Source organism: Centrocercus urophasianus, unplaced genomic scaffold (genome assembly GCF_019232065.1).
Source record: "Centrocercus urophasianus isolate 14NV4802_14NV808 unplaced genomic scaffold, USGS_Curo_1.0 seq_54, whole genome shotgun sequence".
Lineage (NCBI taxonomy): Eukaryota > Metazoa > Chordata > Aves > Galliformes > Phasianidae > Centrocercus > Centrocercus urophasianus.
In genome coordinates, this window is record NW_024885133.1 from 584,681 (window position 1) to 600,050 (window position 15,370).

General features: G+C 60.2%; 1 protein-coding gene across 2 annotated transcripts; it reads right to left on the reverse strand.

Moving 5' to 3' along the window:
• Positions 1–260: 260 nt before the first annotated feature.
• On the reverse strand, positions 261–14,101 carry MAST3 (microtubule associated serine/threonine kinase 3). Of its 2 annotated transcripts, none has more exons than XM_042835684.1 (27): positions 14,016–14,101; positions 10,867–10,955; positions 10,635–10,707; positions 10,466–10,486; positions 9,723–9,801; positions 9,275–9,432; positions 8,233–8,308; positions 7,698–7,907; positions 7,517–7,618; positions 7,302–7,434; positions 6,815–6,882; positions 6,631–6,716; positions 6,197–6,405; positions 5,859–5,997; positions 5,635–5,767; positions 5,381–5,546; positions 5,174–5,275; positions 4,873–4,995; positions 4,491–4,600; positions 4,239–4,393; positions 3,892–4,112; positions 3,551–3,751; positions 3,244–3,470; positions 3,030–3,152; positions 2,760–2,896; positions 2,367–2,548; positions 261–2,287 (listed from the first exon to the last, which is right to left on the reverse strand). In XM_042835684.1, exons 1-27 carry the CDS (start codon positions 14,099–14,101, stop codon positions 1,395–1,397), a joined length of 4,302 nt encoding a protein of 1,433 aa, XP_042691618.1. In that variant the 3' UTR covers positions 261–1,394. The 2 variants fall into 2 exon arrangements, with proteins under 2 accessions (XP_042691618.1, XP_042691616.1); XM_042835682.1 differs by lacking the exon at positions 14,016–14,101 and adding an exon at positions 11,980–13,405.
• Positions 14,102–15,370: the final 1,269 nt, after the last annotated feature.

Here is a 15,370-nt window from a genome sequence, read left to right on the forward strand (position 1 = left end):
TGGCCGAATAGTTCCGGAAAGAGCCGACCGCTAACCGGCGCCAACCGCCGCGCGGCGGCGTGGGGCAGAGCGGCCGTGCGGGAGAGCGCTGTGCCGCCACCTGGCGGCGGGAGGGGGAAGCGGGCACGGGGCGCCAGGCGCCGTGTGGACCCTGGGCGCTATGAGGGCCCTGCGCGAGGATCGCAGCCCCTCGCCCTCCTCCAGCCCCCGCCCGGCCCCAGCCACTTCTGCAGAAGGCCGCAGGCCACAACAAGTCCCAAGGAACAATTTAATGCCGCGTAAAACTCCGCAATGCTAACAGCAAGGCCGGTGCTCGGCCCTTCCCAAGGCAAGGCCCTGTTTGCTTTCATCGCTTTTTCTGTTAAAAAACCCTTTGCGAGGCCAAAGCGGAGCATTGTGAGGTCAAAGGAGCGGGAATGCTGTGGGAAAGGCCTCACGTGTGCTGAGAATCCAGTCGGGATCGAGCCCAGCAAATCCAGTCTGAAATGAGCTGCCAGAATCCTGCCAGGAACGGGGTTTGTGGGGTTTGGTGGTTGATGGAAGAACTGGGCGGGTTGGTGTGGGGTTTTTGTTTAAAAAAAATAAAAGGAAATAGTGGTTTTTCACAAAATGCACCTGCGCATGCCCAAAGATACATCACAGCTGATTGAAAAGTAAACCTAAAAATGCCATTATTTGTGTTACATTGCTGAGCCCCCAGCATGGTGGGGCTGGGTGAGCTTCTCCTCCCCAGCCCAATCCCACTCGGGAACACCAACAGGGTGGGCTCAGTGGTTTGGGTCTTTCTCAGAAGGAAACATAATTAAAAAAATTTAAACCTCTCCATCCTCTGCATGTTAATAAAACAAAGCGTGTGGCCCTGCCGTGTTGCCCACCGGGATGCTGGGGTTTGGAGCATTTTCCTCCAGAGTAGGGAGGCACCAGGGGGATTTATGGGGACGGAGGCGATCCTGAATGCAAATCATAGAATCATAAAGGTTGGAAAAGACCACTGAGATCATGTAGTCCAACCCCCTGTCTACAGAGGGGAACCCTCAGCTTCAGTGCTATCCAGAAAACCGCCTTATAACACCCTTTTGGGTGCTTTTCCAGCTGAAAGTGAGCAAATGTGGAAAAAAGCTGGTTAGAAAACATCGTGCCATTGGGACAGGAGCTGGGAAACGCACAGAAAAGGTTGGGACGGCTCGGACCCTGCAATGCCTTTTAGCTTATAAAAGTAATAAATTAGTTTGGAGTAGTTCAGAGTATTTGCATCGAGTCCTTTCTTTTCAGCGTGGGCCTCACCAGGGGAACACCACTGCAAAAACGTGAGCATCTCTCCGGGAGCACAGAAGTCACCCCTCCAGGTCGCAGTGCGTTAAATCCCACGGAGCCACGTGTGCCCAGGCTGGCTTTTAGGGGATGTCCCGTGCTGACAGCCCCGGGGGGGCCCTGTCCCCACAGGTCCGGTGCTGCCGGCGGCCGTCCCGCCACGGCACAGCGATGCCAGCAGTGCCATCGGTGCCCAGCAGGTGCAGCGGGTAGGAGCCCTGGCACTGCCAGCCCACCGGCTCCTGCTCGTCGCCCTCTGAGCCCTGCACCGCGATCTGCGGCACCCGGCCGACCCTGGGCTCCACGCAGCCCTGGCCCTGCCCTGTGTCGCCCTTGGCACCGTCCTCACTGCCCGGCTCATCAAAGCTGACTTCTTGTACAGCCTCCTGCTTCTTGAAGGAGTCGCGGCGCTCAGAGAGGTTCAGGCGCCGCATCACCACCATCTCCTGCTCTCCCTGCCTCCAGGCTGCCATATGGCCGTGCTCCCCGCAGTGCACCGAGCCGGGCGCTTCGCCCTCCCCAAACACCTCCCCAGTCCCATCCCGTGCAGGCATCTCCGGTCCCAGCTTGCGGCTGCCCACGCTCTTCTTCTCCGCCAGGTAGGTTGCCATCTTCTCTGCTGACTGCACGCGCTTGAGGAGGGGTGAGCGGGGGCACTCGGCGCTGCGTGGCCGCGGCCCCTGCCGCACAATGGTGGGGGGGGACAGCGTCTTGCCTTGGAAGGGATGGGTGGTTTTGGGGTGTCCGGGCAGCAGCGGGGATGGGGATCTCTGCGGGGACGTGGGTCGCGGGGCACAGGTAGGTGTGCAGGCCAGGGGTGAGGGCGGGATGCTGCTGGTGGACTTGCGGCGTCCCACCTTGTAGCGCTGACCGCCCAGCTTGGGGGCCAGCCCGTGCAGGGTGCTGGGCCGCACGTGGCCAGCTGGAGACGTGGGGGTGCTGGAGGAGGGAGAGGTGCTCTGTGGGGACGCCGCATCTGCCACAAAAATGAGAGGGAGAGGAGTCACTACTGGGGATGTCACCGGCCCCGAGCCCAAGTGTGGTGGCCACAGTACCTGGGGGCAGGTCTGGAGCGGGGCTGCGGCAGGGCGTCGTGGGACCTGGTGACAGGCTGTGCGTAGGGGACTCTGGGAGACTCTCACTCGATGACAGCGAGTGGTGGAGGCCGGAGGAGAAGCTGCGGCTGGTGTGCAGGACCGTTGACTGCTTGGAGATCTTCTTGAAAAGGGATTTCCTCCTTGGAAGGGAAGAAAAACGTGGGAAGATTGGTCACAAACAGCAGCAACAGGCAGGCACACTGCTTGGAGCCACCGATGCCAGCAGTCCCACGTTGGATGCCACCAGACCCTGTGGTACTGCAGAACAAGAGCAGCCGCCCCTTCCTGTTGCATTCCTGCTCCAGGACATCCAGGACACACGTGCCATTTTATCCCCCTGTTTCTGCCCACCTGTCCTGGCTGTCCCTTTTCCTGCTCTTCTTGCTCCTTCGGGCCATCCTTGTCTTGGAGCTGTTTTTCCGGGCAGGGCCAATTTTAATGGAGGTGTTCTCCAGGGCGGTGGTCCGCAGGGCGACCTTATTGCCGCTCTGAGGACAGAAAAGGGCTCGGTGGGCATGCTGCACTCAAGCACCACTGAACAACCTGCCGCTTGTGCTTGATGCACCAGTTTCAACAGCTGCATGCAGGTCCCAAGCGCATCGCAGCAGGGCAAGCACCTACCTTCAGCAGCAGCTCCACGACGTCCCGGTGCACCAGGCCCAGCACTGACTCCCCATTCACGTGTGTGATGAGATCACCCGCTCTCAGCCCTGCTTCCTGTGCAGGACTCCCTTCTTCCACGCTCTGGAAGGGAACGGCCGGGGTTTTGTTTGGACACAGCCCATACCTCCCACCCTTGTGTCCCAACAATGTCACCAGACCCTGGGCCACTTACCCAGACCATGTGGTGCACAGTGTAGACGTCACTGTCCCCCATGTACACGCGGATGGCACGCAGCGTGAAGCCGTACTTCTTTCCTGAGCTGTGGATGATGATGGGGGGCCTCAGGCTGGTGATGGCCAGGGAGGAATCCCGGCTCGGGGACGAGTCGCGGGAAGAGGGGTTGGATGAAAGCGAGTGAGGAGAGATGGGGCTCATGAGGGCGCCGCTGCTGAAGTCATCTGCAAGGAGAAAGAACGAGATGGCTTGTTCCAGGGAAGCCACACGGCAGCCACCCTGACCATAGATGGCTACCACAAACCTGATGTGATGATGAGGGACAAGGCTGAGACAGAAGCGGATTTGGGCACTCGGCTGCCCGGTGAAGCTCTTGGCTTCTCCACGCCATCCCTCTGGCTGCTCAGCCGGCGGCTGCTGCCTGGCTCCAAGCCTCGTGGAGCTGAGTTCTTGGTGCCCGTGCTGTTGCTCCGCAGGCGGATGCGGTTCAGACTGACGAGATCAGCTGCACAAAGGGAGGAGGAACAGGGAGCTGAAATGGCCAAGGACGGCGGTGGCCCTTTGGACCTTCTCTAGGGTGCAGGAAGGCATGGAGAAAACACCTCACGCTGTTAGGAAACCTGGCTGCCCCCAAAACCTGCGCACCAGATAGCGATGAGGTCTTCACTCCAGAGTCAGGGTCTCCCAGCACAAATTTGGGTCGCTCCGGCTTGGCTGAGGCCACACAAGGGCTTTCATCTTCTGAGGAGAAGGCAAACTTGGGCATGGTGTCCAGGCTGTAGGTGCTGGTCAGGGCAGCAGGGCTGCGGCTGCGCTCGTGCTGGGCAGTGTACGGTGTGGAGCTGCAGGATGTCCAGGACCGCAGCCTGCAGGAAGGAGCCAGAGGGCTCAGGGCACCCACGCATGGGCAAGGCGGTGGTGCTGGATCCTCCTGCAGCCCTGCACGCATCTCACCAACAGCAGCTCACGTTAGTCCCTGTCTCACCACTCACCGGGGCTCTGCGCCCGATGGCCGGTTCTTGTCCTCGTCACCCGAGTGGCGGTCCCACCGCTCTGCCCTGTCCTCCTTGTCCTCGCTGTGGCTCCGGTCGGAGGATGAGAGGCTGAGGTTGGAGTGCGTGGCCAGGTACTCGGAGCTGCTGTACACCTGGGGAACAGGGGAGTGCTTGAAATGGAGCAGCAGCAGGGGGGCTGTGGCATCTTGTCACCACCCCACTGGGGTCTTAGGGGACAGATCCAAGCACCTTGCTGAAGCGGTGGGAGCAGGAGGAGAACTGGCCAATCTCCACAGATGATTCCTCATCGTTGGTCTCTTCGTCTTCCGAATCCAAGTGCCGGTACCTCTCGGATCGAGCTGAAAGCAAAAGCCCCAGTGGTGAAGGGACAGGACGTGGAGGTTTGTCATGGCTGACAGCCCAGTCCTGAACCCACAAATGTTTTGGGATGAGAAAGCAATACTTTCATTAAGGCTGAGCAGTCTGGAAACAGAATTACATCTGTTTTTGTGACTTAGCTCAGGGCAGAAAATGCCCAACTTCACCCAGGAGATTTTCATCTCCTGCTGCAGCATCCTTCCTGCAGTGGGGACAAAAGATGACAGGGACAAGGGCACGGAGGCGGCCTCACTGTCGAAGTAGCTGGTGTCGTCCTCTGACTCCAGCTGTGGGATGAACTCCGCTTTCTGCCGCAGAAGCCCGTTCCAGTCCAGGTGGAGGAAGAAGGCATGGTGCTTCACCTCGTGCGCACCCCCTGGCAGGCAGAGAAACCTGCATTAGGGGGTCCAAGTGTCCTTGGTACCGCAGGACACCCTTCAGCTTCAATCACATGCAAGCAAATCAGAGAACCATAGAATGGTTTGGAGAAGCCTTGAGCACTGCTCCGTCTGGACCCATTTTGAGCCCCACCTGCTGCCCCCTGGCACACGTACCGGTGCCCAGGCGCTCGAGCGGGCACTGCCTCAGCAGCCGTGTGATCAGGTCCTGAGCATCAGCAGGAAGAGCCTCATCGCCCTCTGGCCACATGATTTCATCTGCAACAGAAGGGGAAGTGACACGGAGCCCTCTCTGTGCTGGCAGCCATGGATGGGGCTCAGGGGTTCGGGGGCCGGGGAATAAGCAAAGCAAGCAGCGCTCACCGCTGATCACCTGCCCGAAGAGCTCCTCGGGGGTGTCCCCAAAGAAGGGGACACAGCCCACAAGGAACTCATACAGGATGATGCCCATGGCCCACCAGTCGACAGGCTTCCCGTAGCCCTGGATGAGGATGACTTCGGGCGCGATGTACTCTGGGGTGCCGCACACCTGCGTTCGAACCAGACGTTGGAATCTCTGCAACAACCTGCGCCATGGGCCCCAAGCTGGTTCTGGGTCCTGGTGACCACCCTCGTACCTGCTTGTCCATGAACTCCCTGGTGTCCTTCTCCATGTGCCCCTCGTAGAGGTTGGTGGTCATATTCATCAGGCCAATCTTGGACAGCCCAAAGTCTGTCAGCTTTATGTGGCCCATGGAGGTGATGAGCAGGCTGTAAAGAAGGCACCACCTCACTGCCTCTGGCTGGGACCAGACCCGCTCCCAGCCCAGCCCATCCCCCTGGTGGGCCCCAGTGCCCTCACTTGTCAGGTTTGAGGTCGCGGTGCACAATGCCGTAGTTATGGAGATATTCCAGGGCCAGCACAGTCTCAGCAAAGTACATCTTCGCCATGTCCACGGGCAGCGGGCCCATGTTCTTCAGCAATGTGGCACAATCCCCACCTGTGGAAACACTGCTGCTGATTGCAGGGCAGAAACGTTCACCTGGAGGACGATGGGTACCACCCCCATTGAGGTGGGACTCAGAACAGAAGTGCTTCCACCCATGCCCCAGACATCAGGATGGCATCCTCAGTGCTCCTCGGGGCCCCTGCTCTCACCCCCCACCGGCGCCGCTGATGTCCCCAAACCCCCTTCTCACCTTCCACATACTCCATCACCATACAGAGGTGTCGCTTCGTCTCGAAGGAGCAGAACATGCTGACCACAAAGGGGTTCTCTGCAAAAGTGAGGATGTCCCTCTCCACAAACACCTGCTGGATCTGGTTGCGCAGGATGAGGTTCTGCTTGTTGATCTTCTTCAAGGCAAAGCGCTGCCGCGTCTCCCTGTGCCTCACCAGGTACACGGCCCTAGGAGAGAGCGAGCAACCAGACCTCAGAATGTGGTCTCCAGCCTCCAGGACAACCCCACAGCACCACAGGGCTTGGAAGGGCAGCAGATAGGGTCAGAAAGGTGCAAATGCCACACTTATGGGCTTTGGAGATGTTTGCAGGAGGAGGCAGGTTAGAAATAGGAGCATGCTGCCATGCGTTCTGCTCGCTGCGGAGCAGGAGGGATGCGTGTGGCCAGCTCACCCATAGGCTCCGTTGCTGATCAGCTTGATGGTCTCAAAGTCGCCCTCACAGGGCTTCCTCCGAGGAGCACTGACCGACTGCTGGCTCTGAGGAGACACAGAAGGGTTTGAATGTGTCTGTGTGTGCTGCCAGAGGGCTGGAGCCCCACAGGGCTTTGCGGGTCCAGAGGTGGGGCTGTGCTCACCTCACAGGCATCGTCGTTCTCAGGGGTGATGGTGTTCCCACTGTCAAAGTGGTCCAGCTGGACCATCTCTGCAGAGGACAGGGACCGTATTCACATTCATCCCGCTCACATCCCTCTGTGCCAAAAGAAACCCCCTGCCACCACCCGCCCTCCCACATCAGGGATCCCACGGGGGTTGAGCTGCATGCTTGGTGCAAGCTATCGTAGGCAGAAATTCAGGTCACAGCATTAGGAGGTTAAGCATGAGGCCAAACATTTACATAATTCTCTTTTTCCCATAGTCATTCCCCATCGTGCTCCTAGGGGATTATGGTTTCCCCCAAAGCCTTGGCTTCCTATGGATTAAGTGTTCTTCCGATTAATCTGCTTTGCTGAACACGCCAGGAGCAGTAAGGAGGGATGCTGGGCTGGCTGTAGGCTTGGCTGTCATGCTGCTGTTGCAGCCCCCAGAGCCCACGGCCCGCAGACCTGCCCAGCGGCCTCCTACCCTCCAGAGGGTCCTTGACGAGCCCCAGCTGGCTGATGATGTAGCGGGGAATGTCGGTCTTTATGCCCTGACCAACTTTGGCGTGGCCCTCAGCAGCTTCCAGGAGATGGTAGAACTCCTCAGGGTCAAACTCCTGGGTGGGGAAAATCAAGCGTGGTCAGGGAGCAAAGCCAAAGCTTCCCTCCAAGCACTGCATGACGGCTGCTGCGTCTTACCAGGCACTCCAGAAGGCGAGCAGGACGGGAGATGATTATCAGCAGCTTCCTCACCAGCTGGTCAATGAACTTCACTTCCTCACTCTCTGAACGCTCCTGAGCCTGCCAGAAAGGGGACAGAAGCCAGGAGTCACCGATGGCCTTGGGAGATGGTGCCGAGCAGAGAACTGCCCCCACTCACGTCTCTCAGCATCTTCTCGAGCTTCTCCTGCAGCTCCATGAAGTAGCGAGAAGTGATGAGGGCCCCCTGGGATTTGGCCAAGCAGTCGCGAGCCAGCTCGATGATCTGGTGGTGGATGAAGCCCAGCACCCCGTCGGCCAGAGGCAGAGTGCTGCTGGAAGAGAAGTTCCTGATCGTGTCCTGCAGACGCTCCTCCATCTGGGCTGTAGCCTGCAAGGCAGGAGGGATGGTGACGCTGGAGCTCGTGTCCCCGTGCCCCCTGCCTCCTGCAGCCCCAAACCCCATGTGTGCCTCACCCAGACCCCACTCCCACCACCTGCTCATGCTCCAACAACACAGTGCCACACATTCCGGACAATGTGTGGCATTTGTGATGATGCAGAACCACACGGTTCACTCCCATGCCTCCAGTGGCCCCCAGCACCCCCATAAGTATTCATGCATTCTATGTTCCAGCACAGAGAAGTGATTTTTCTGCAGAAGCTGCCCGGTGCTGTGGGGGCACAGATGCTGCCATCCCCTCCATGGCCATTACCTTGGGGAACCGCTCCTTGTAGACATGGTTCATCATCACGACCTCGTTATCAAATGTTCCACTCGTCCGCCCAGGGCTGTGGGGAGCAAAATGGAGGAAAAGCCCGGTGAGTTACGAATCCAAAGCATTTAGAAGCATGCAGATAGCTCCTGCTCCCAGAGGAGCTCGTGGTTCCCATGTCACGAGCTGTCAGAGCCTGTGCAAGCAGAGCTGTCAGCCTTGGGCCAGGACTTCTAGCAGTGGTGGTATCGCCTGCATGGCCAGAGTGTCCTGGGGTCCCCCCACGCACACCCACCAACACCAGCAGCTCACTCCTTCCCTAGCTTTGGTGTTTCCACCTTGTGCAGAGGCTGCCAGCTGTTCTTACAGGGCTGGGCAGTGCTGGGCTCCTGCAGACCCAGCTCTTCCAACTCAAGTCCCTGGAAAAGCCTCTGGCGTTTTGGGCCACCAGTGCTGCATTAGTCACTTGGCTTCCTCCACTGAGCTCATCCACCACTTCCTCTCATGCCACGATTTGTGCTTCTGCCCCTGCCGTGATGTCTGGGACACAGACAGCAACAACGCAGCCACTGGAGGGCTGCCTGGGCCGCAGCCAAGCACGATGGGAGAGCATCCACAGCCATCCTGGCGCCCATGCTCTGATGCTGGGATTGCCCTTTTGGCAGCCCACAGCACAAAGAGCCCAACCAGACCCCAGCCGCCCCGCAGCGGACGTGGGAACGTTCAGAAAAAGGCTTCCTGCACAGACAGGTTGCTAACTGCTCGTGGCAGAAAAGGGCTATTTTGGAACAAATCCCACTTTCTCCAACCTCAGCCCAGGGAATCTCACCCTTAGGCATCCTCTGACACATCCCAGCAGCCTCACACTACCGAAAAGCAGAGCCTAGTGTGCAAAAGCATGGAGTTTTACCACTATCCCTGCCAGGGAAGAAACTGCATCAGGGTCAGCGCCAAGGGTGCGGCCAAACAGGACCTTAATGTCACAGAACGGCTCGCGAGAAGGTGGCAAGCAGGACCTGGTTCACGTGGGTGGTCTCTGTACCTCAGGCTCCGGGATCGTGGGCGCAGACAGGGCGAGTGCCGCCCCTCCTCATCCGTGACGCTCTCAGTGCTGCGGAAGTGTTTGGAGAGGAAATGCAGCTCATCGGGGGTGGGCTGGTATGGCAGCTGGTGCAGCCGCTCCTGGGAGGACGAGGACGACTGGAAGGAAGCACAGATGTGGGCGGTCAGGAGATGGGACGGAACCTCGCAGGCAGCGGGGTGGGAAGCAGCAGGAAAATCTGCCTTGAAGCTCCTGTTAGTCTGGAAACTGATCAGCAGCATTCCTCGGCGTGCACCTCCTGCAACTGTGGGCCCCCAGCCCAGCTCCATGCACTGACCCCAATCCTGGCTGCCCATCACACCCCAGGCAGCTCTCGCCCTTCTGTGCATGGCCAAGATGTGCAACCGGATGCAGCAAAGCTTGGACGTGCAGAGGGAATGCGCCTTACCGAGACGGTGGAGCTGGGGGTGTTGGTCCCATAGCCAGATGAGGGGAGCGAAGCCAGTGACCACCTTCTGCCATCGGCCCTGCAAGCACAAATATGTCTATGGCACAGTGGAAAAAGCAGGTGAATGCAAGTATAGAAATAGCATCAGGACGATAAGGATGGGAGAGAGGACTTCTGTTTGGCCAACTGGGAGAGCCTGGAGTGCCAGAAGGGACTGAAAGTTGGTTCTGTGTGGTGGAGGCACTGCAGGAGCAGGGAACACAAAGTGACAGCAGCTGCAGCCCCAGCTCGGCCCCATGCTGCACGAGAGGCTTTGCTTGCAAATAATAAGAAAAAAGGAGAATCGTATTTTTAATGGGAGCACAATTCTGGCTTTGGAGACTGAGAGAAATCGAGATTTCTCAGCACCGTGCAGAAAGTACACGGGGATCAGAGCCTGGCTGTAAACAGGAAGGCCGACACTCGCACGTAGGTGAATGCTTCCTCTTGGATGGGTTTCCAACAGAACAGGTCACAGCGCTGCTTCCCATGCGTGCAGGACGCAGGGCACAGAGCACAGACAAGGGCAGGCGATGTGCTGGCTGCTGCACTGTGGAACACTTCTGAAGCCCTTTGGCTTTTTGCTCCAGTTGGAGCGTGAAAATTAAAACGAAGCCTGCAGCTTTTTTCCATGAGCCAATCCATGGGTGAACGACACCACTGCAGCTCCCCTTGGCGCAGCCCTTCTGTCCCCCATCACTTGCCTGTCAGTCCGAGGAGCGTGGCTGGAGGGCAGCGGGACACACGGGTCACAGCAGCGGGGAAATCAGAACCGGAGCAGAAATCAGGGGGGAGAAAATAATAACAATGGTGAAGGCCAACAGAACAGCCCCAATCCACGGGTTGAGGTGATCCGTGGGAGGTGGAGCTCACCTGCGGGCGAAGGGGAAGTTGATGGAGGTGCTGGCGGAGAAGTTGCGAGGGCTGTCCAAGGGGCTGCTCCCAGCTGTGAGGAGAGGGAGAACGGGGTTCATTGTGCCCCTGGCGTCCCCTCAGCCACCCCTCAGCCCTCTGGGAAAAGCCACTGAGTGCCCAGGCAGCGCCACAGGACCCCCACTGGGGTGACCCTGCGCGGTGCTCAGCCCGGCCTCGGCATTCCCCTCACCTGTGGGCACTGAGAGCGGGGAGAGAGGGCGCGAGAGGGTTGGAGATGGAGTCCCCACCACCAGGCTCTTCCTGTTGCTGCTTCGGCAGCTGGAGAAGGGAAAAGGAAAAGCGATTCATTTGGGAAGTGGAAGGTGGGCAGGGCTGGGAGGCTTGGATGTGGGCAGCCCTGCTGCAGCTCATCCAGCTTGCAGCAAGGGGACACGGCTGCTGTCACCACATCGATTACAGATCTCCTGCCCCCAGGAAGATCACAGCCCCAGCACAGCACAGGGCTGCTGGGGTTCGTTTTGGAGCCGAATCGTCTCAGTGAGGTCCCACTTCTGGTTTTGGCCCGCGGGGAGGAAAGATGCATGTGGGGCCGTTGGGCAAGAATAGAAAAAAGGATCTAAAAGGAGGAAGCGATGGAAATGCCAAGCTGCTCCGGGCCACACCAGCCCTGCTGCACGGCATGGAAAATGCCCCCAGTTCACTTTGCTGAGTGGGAATATCCCCGTGCAGAGCAGAATCTGAGGACAGCTTGTGTGCGCATGGGAGAGAAGCGTGGGTTCTTAATGCCAGACCAAGGACGGATCCCCACGAAAATGTCAGCGCAGCCGAGAGCCGGGTGTGGGGCAATCGGCCACACTGCGGTGCGTGTGAGCGCCTCCTCCGGCTGCGAGCCCTGCACGGGGGGCGCTGAGCTGCGTGCCTGGGCTGGGCGCCCCACGGCTGCTGCCCAGAAAGGACAGGGACCAACGCCAGGCACAGGACAAACTCCACTGCGAGGGGTCCTGCGGGGGTCCCACAGACACGAGCCAGCGGCAGGAACGGCAGGGGGCAGTTCTACGAGTGATACCAGCGCTGCTGGAGCAGCACAGGCAGCGAGGGGGGGTTCTGGCAGGAAAGGGTTGACTTCACCCTGCATTCAGAAGCGCTTTTTTGCATCCTCCCCTCAGTGCAGCAGCTCGAGCTCTTTTGCTCAGCCAGCGCGGGGAGCAGCTCGGTCTGCCCCTCCGTTTGCTTTTGATCTGCTCATCCCCCTCCTGCAGAGGGTCCCCGGGGCCAGCAGCTGCCGGCACAGGCAGCCCCGCACGCTGCGCTCGGAGGTTTCATTTTGGAAGTGAAAACAAACCTTCGGCTAAGCGAGTTCCAGTAATGGTGACACAGGCAGAGGCTGCTGTTTCCTGTTTCCGCGCGCTCCACCCTCGCGCTGCAACAACCATCTTGCACCACCGCGCTGCCGATGCTCAAACCCAGCTGCTTCCCGGCCTCCCGGGCACAAAAGCAGGAGTTCCCAGTGGCAGGAGCCGAGGCTGTGCTCCAGCCCGTGCTGCCGGCAGTGCCTCCAGCACTAATGTGAGCTTGGTACATTTTTACCAAAAATGGAGTGGAAAATTGCAGTCAGCATCTCCAGAGCCACTGTGTGTGGGGACACTGAGCGCAGCATCCCCGCAGCCACCCCGGCCCCATCGCCATCCCAAACTGCCGAAGGATGTGGGGGGGAGGGTGACAGCAGCAGTGACATCCCGGCTCCCACGGTGCTCCCAGTGCTGTGAGGTGGCACTGCGATATTTGTGGGGATGGGGAAAGCTATGGGGACAACACAGCGCATTTGGGGACAGATCGGAGAGTCCATGGATGGACCCTTGCAGGACAGCAGGACATCGGAGCCAGAAGGCCCAAAGCACACAGAAAGACACACAGCCCTCGTGCTCTCCCTGCCCTGGGAGGAAAGATTCATTTCCAGTGAGACAAATTGCCTGCAACGCCAAACCAGGCAGCTGCACCCAATGTTTCTGCACCGCTGCCCAGCGTGATTTCATCTCCATGGCACGTTGGCTGCACCGAGCGGGGCTGCGTCCCGACATGGAGCTGCATGGGGGATGCAGAACGGGGCAACGTAACCCCACATGCTGGGTAGGAGTTTATTTCTCTACTGGCACTGAAATAAAACAGCCTAAAGAATTGGCCTTGCACCACAACACGGATCTCTGTGTCCCTGTGCTGCTGTTCCCCATCAGTAAATGTGGGTCCGGTGCCCACAGGTGTGCTCTCAGCACTGCAGCCCCCCGGTGCTCTCACCCCCACCAAATCACCCCCTGAACGTCCTGTCCTGCCTGCTGGAACACACAGCAGGCTGCTCCTCGATGTAGATTCTAGGAATCCCAATGAATGAAGAGCAAACCCTCGGTGCCACGGGGCTGCATGGCACACACAGCCCTGCGCCGCGCCGCCTGGCTCCGCTGAGCAACGGCACCGCGCTGCATCCCAGGCTGCGCTATGGGGCAGCGCCATGGGAACACCTCCCCTCAGCCCCACGCCTGCTGAACGCCGCTTCTTGGTGTTGAGCTGTGGATTTCACAACAGCCTTGGCACCGGGACCCGACCCCAGCAGGGTGGTGATGCCCCCCTGCCTGCCCACGGCACCGTGGTACCTGCGGTGCCCACAGCTCTGCAGCCGCTCCTTTAAATCTCGCAGGGCCTCGAGGTCCCTCACCCAGCTCCGAAGCGATGCCCCCCTTGCTGCTCTGCAGCGCTGTGCCTGAGGCAGACATCTCCCCTCCGCTGCACGCACAGCTCCCCCTGCCCGCACAGCCCACCCCTCTGTGTGTAATGTGTCACTCAGGGCCCCAAGCCGTGCACCGCCGGGGCGCAAACCTCGGCACGACCCCCCGGAACCAGGCACCGTGGGGATGTGGAGCCCACTGCGACTCCCTTCCCCCTCATTCATCCCCAACCACAGACCCCCAAACAACGCAGATTGCAGCGGCAGTGCAGACCCCTCCCCCGACACGATGCTCCCTTAGCAGCGCCCCCCGCCGCAAACCCCTCCCTCCAATCCACGCACCGTCCAAAGCAACCCCTGCTGCAACTCCCTCCAACCACGCACCCCAAAGCGCAATCCCCACAAACGACGCCCCCCCCAGCGCAACCTCTAGCGAATCCCCCCCCTCCAACACGCGTCCCCCGACGCTGCCCCGCGTACAACCCCCCCCCAACCTCTCACCCCCCGCCGCAACCCCTTCCCCAAACCGTCCACCCCCCCATGCCACCCCCCCACGACCTCGCAGCCCCGCTGCAGCCCTTCCCAAACGATCCACCCCCAACGCGACCCGCGGCGCAGCCCCCCCCAAACGGCGCTCCCGGCCCCCCCCTGGCCCCCGGTACCTCTTGGATCGCTGCAGCAAAGCCCCGGCCGTTCTCTGCCCCCGGCAGCCGCCGCCCGCCGCCCCCCAGCAGCTCGGATCCGACATCGCGGAGCCGGGAGCGCGCGGGGCCGCACCGGGGCCGCCTCCCGAGCCGAGCACGGCCCGACCCGCCCCGCCGCACCGGGGTTACCGTGGAAACGGGCGGCGGTTCGAAGAGGGGGGGGAAGGGGGAGTAGGGTCGCCATAGAAACGAGGCGGTTACCCCCCCATCACCACCACCAAATGGGGTCAGGGTTGCCATGGAGATGGGGCAGCACCCCAAAATGGGGTCGGGTTGATGTAGAGGCAGGGCAGCACCCCGAAAGTGAGCTTTGGGTCACCATAGGAATGGGGCATCACCCTAAATGGGGTCAGAGTTACTCATACAGAGCATCACCCCCAAAATGGGGTCCGGGTTACCATGGAGATGGGCATCACCCCAAAATGGAGATGCAGCCACCACTACCCATGCATTACGGGACCACGCGTTCCCCAAAGCCAGTGCTGCTGGCCCCAAAGCTCACGTGTTGCTGCAGTGTGGGCAACCCTGGGGGGGCTCCCCAATGTGCCCCCGCTGCTCCTCACACAACGGGGCCGCCATGGGGAGGCTTCACCCACACAGCCCCACACTCCCTCCTGGGCTGCAGCAGGGACACCCCACGCCAAGACCCAGTGACACAGATCCCGGTGCCCGGCCTCATTTTCCAGCTGTGAGCGGGTCAGGTGCCGATGCATCAGCAGCACAAACCCCACGTGGGACAGCATCACCAAACCGGGCTGAAAATCCCCCAAATCCCCACACTGATGGGGCCCAGCCTGCTGGGTGCCACCAACTCCATGTCCTCATCCCCACGCTGTCCCCCCCACAAAGCACAGCGTGGCCCCAGCAGCCGCCCTGCCCCGAGCACGGTGCCACTGTGCCACGGTCACTGCAGCTGCGGGACGGCCACCAAAGATCCCCTAAAGACGAGCACCTCATCCCACAGCAGGCTTCCTATGTGGGAGAAGGGCCTCACCCTCGCTCTGACCCCGTGCTGGGGGGCATTTTGAGGTTTTTCCCCAAGTGCAGCAAGCTCAGAGACTGAGCTCCAGCTGCTGTGATGGTGTTCACACAGGGTTCCCCCAAATGGAGCCATCAGTTGGAGATCACCATGCACAATCTGCTTTTGGGGCATGCAAACTGCAGATGGACCCCGTCCACCTCTCCCAGTGTGCCCAGAAGAAGCTTCTGTCCCATTCAGGGTGGGAGTCCCACCTCTCTGCCCCGAGCAGGCAGGGTTTGGGGTCTTACCTCCAGGGGTGCAGAGATAGCAGCGGGCTGCAGGGGCTGCAGGG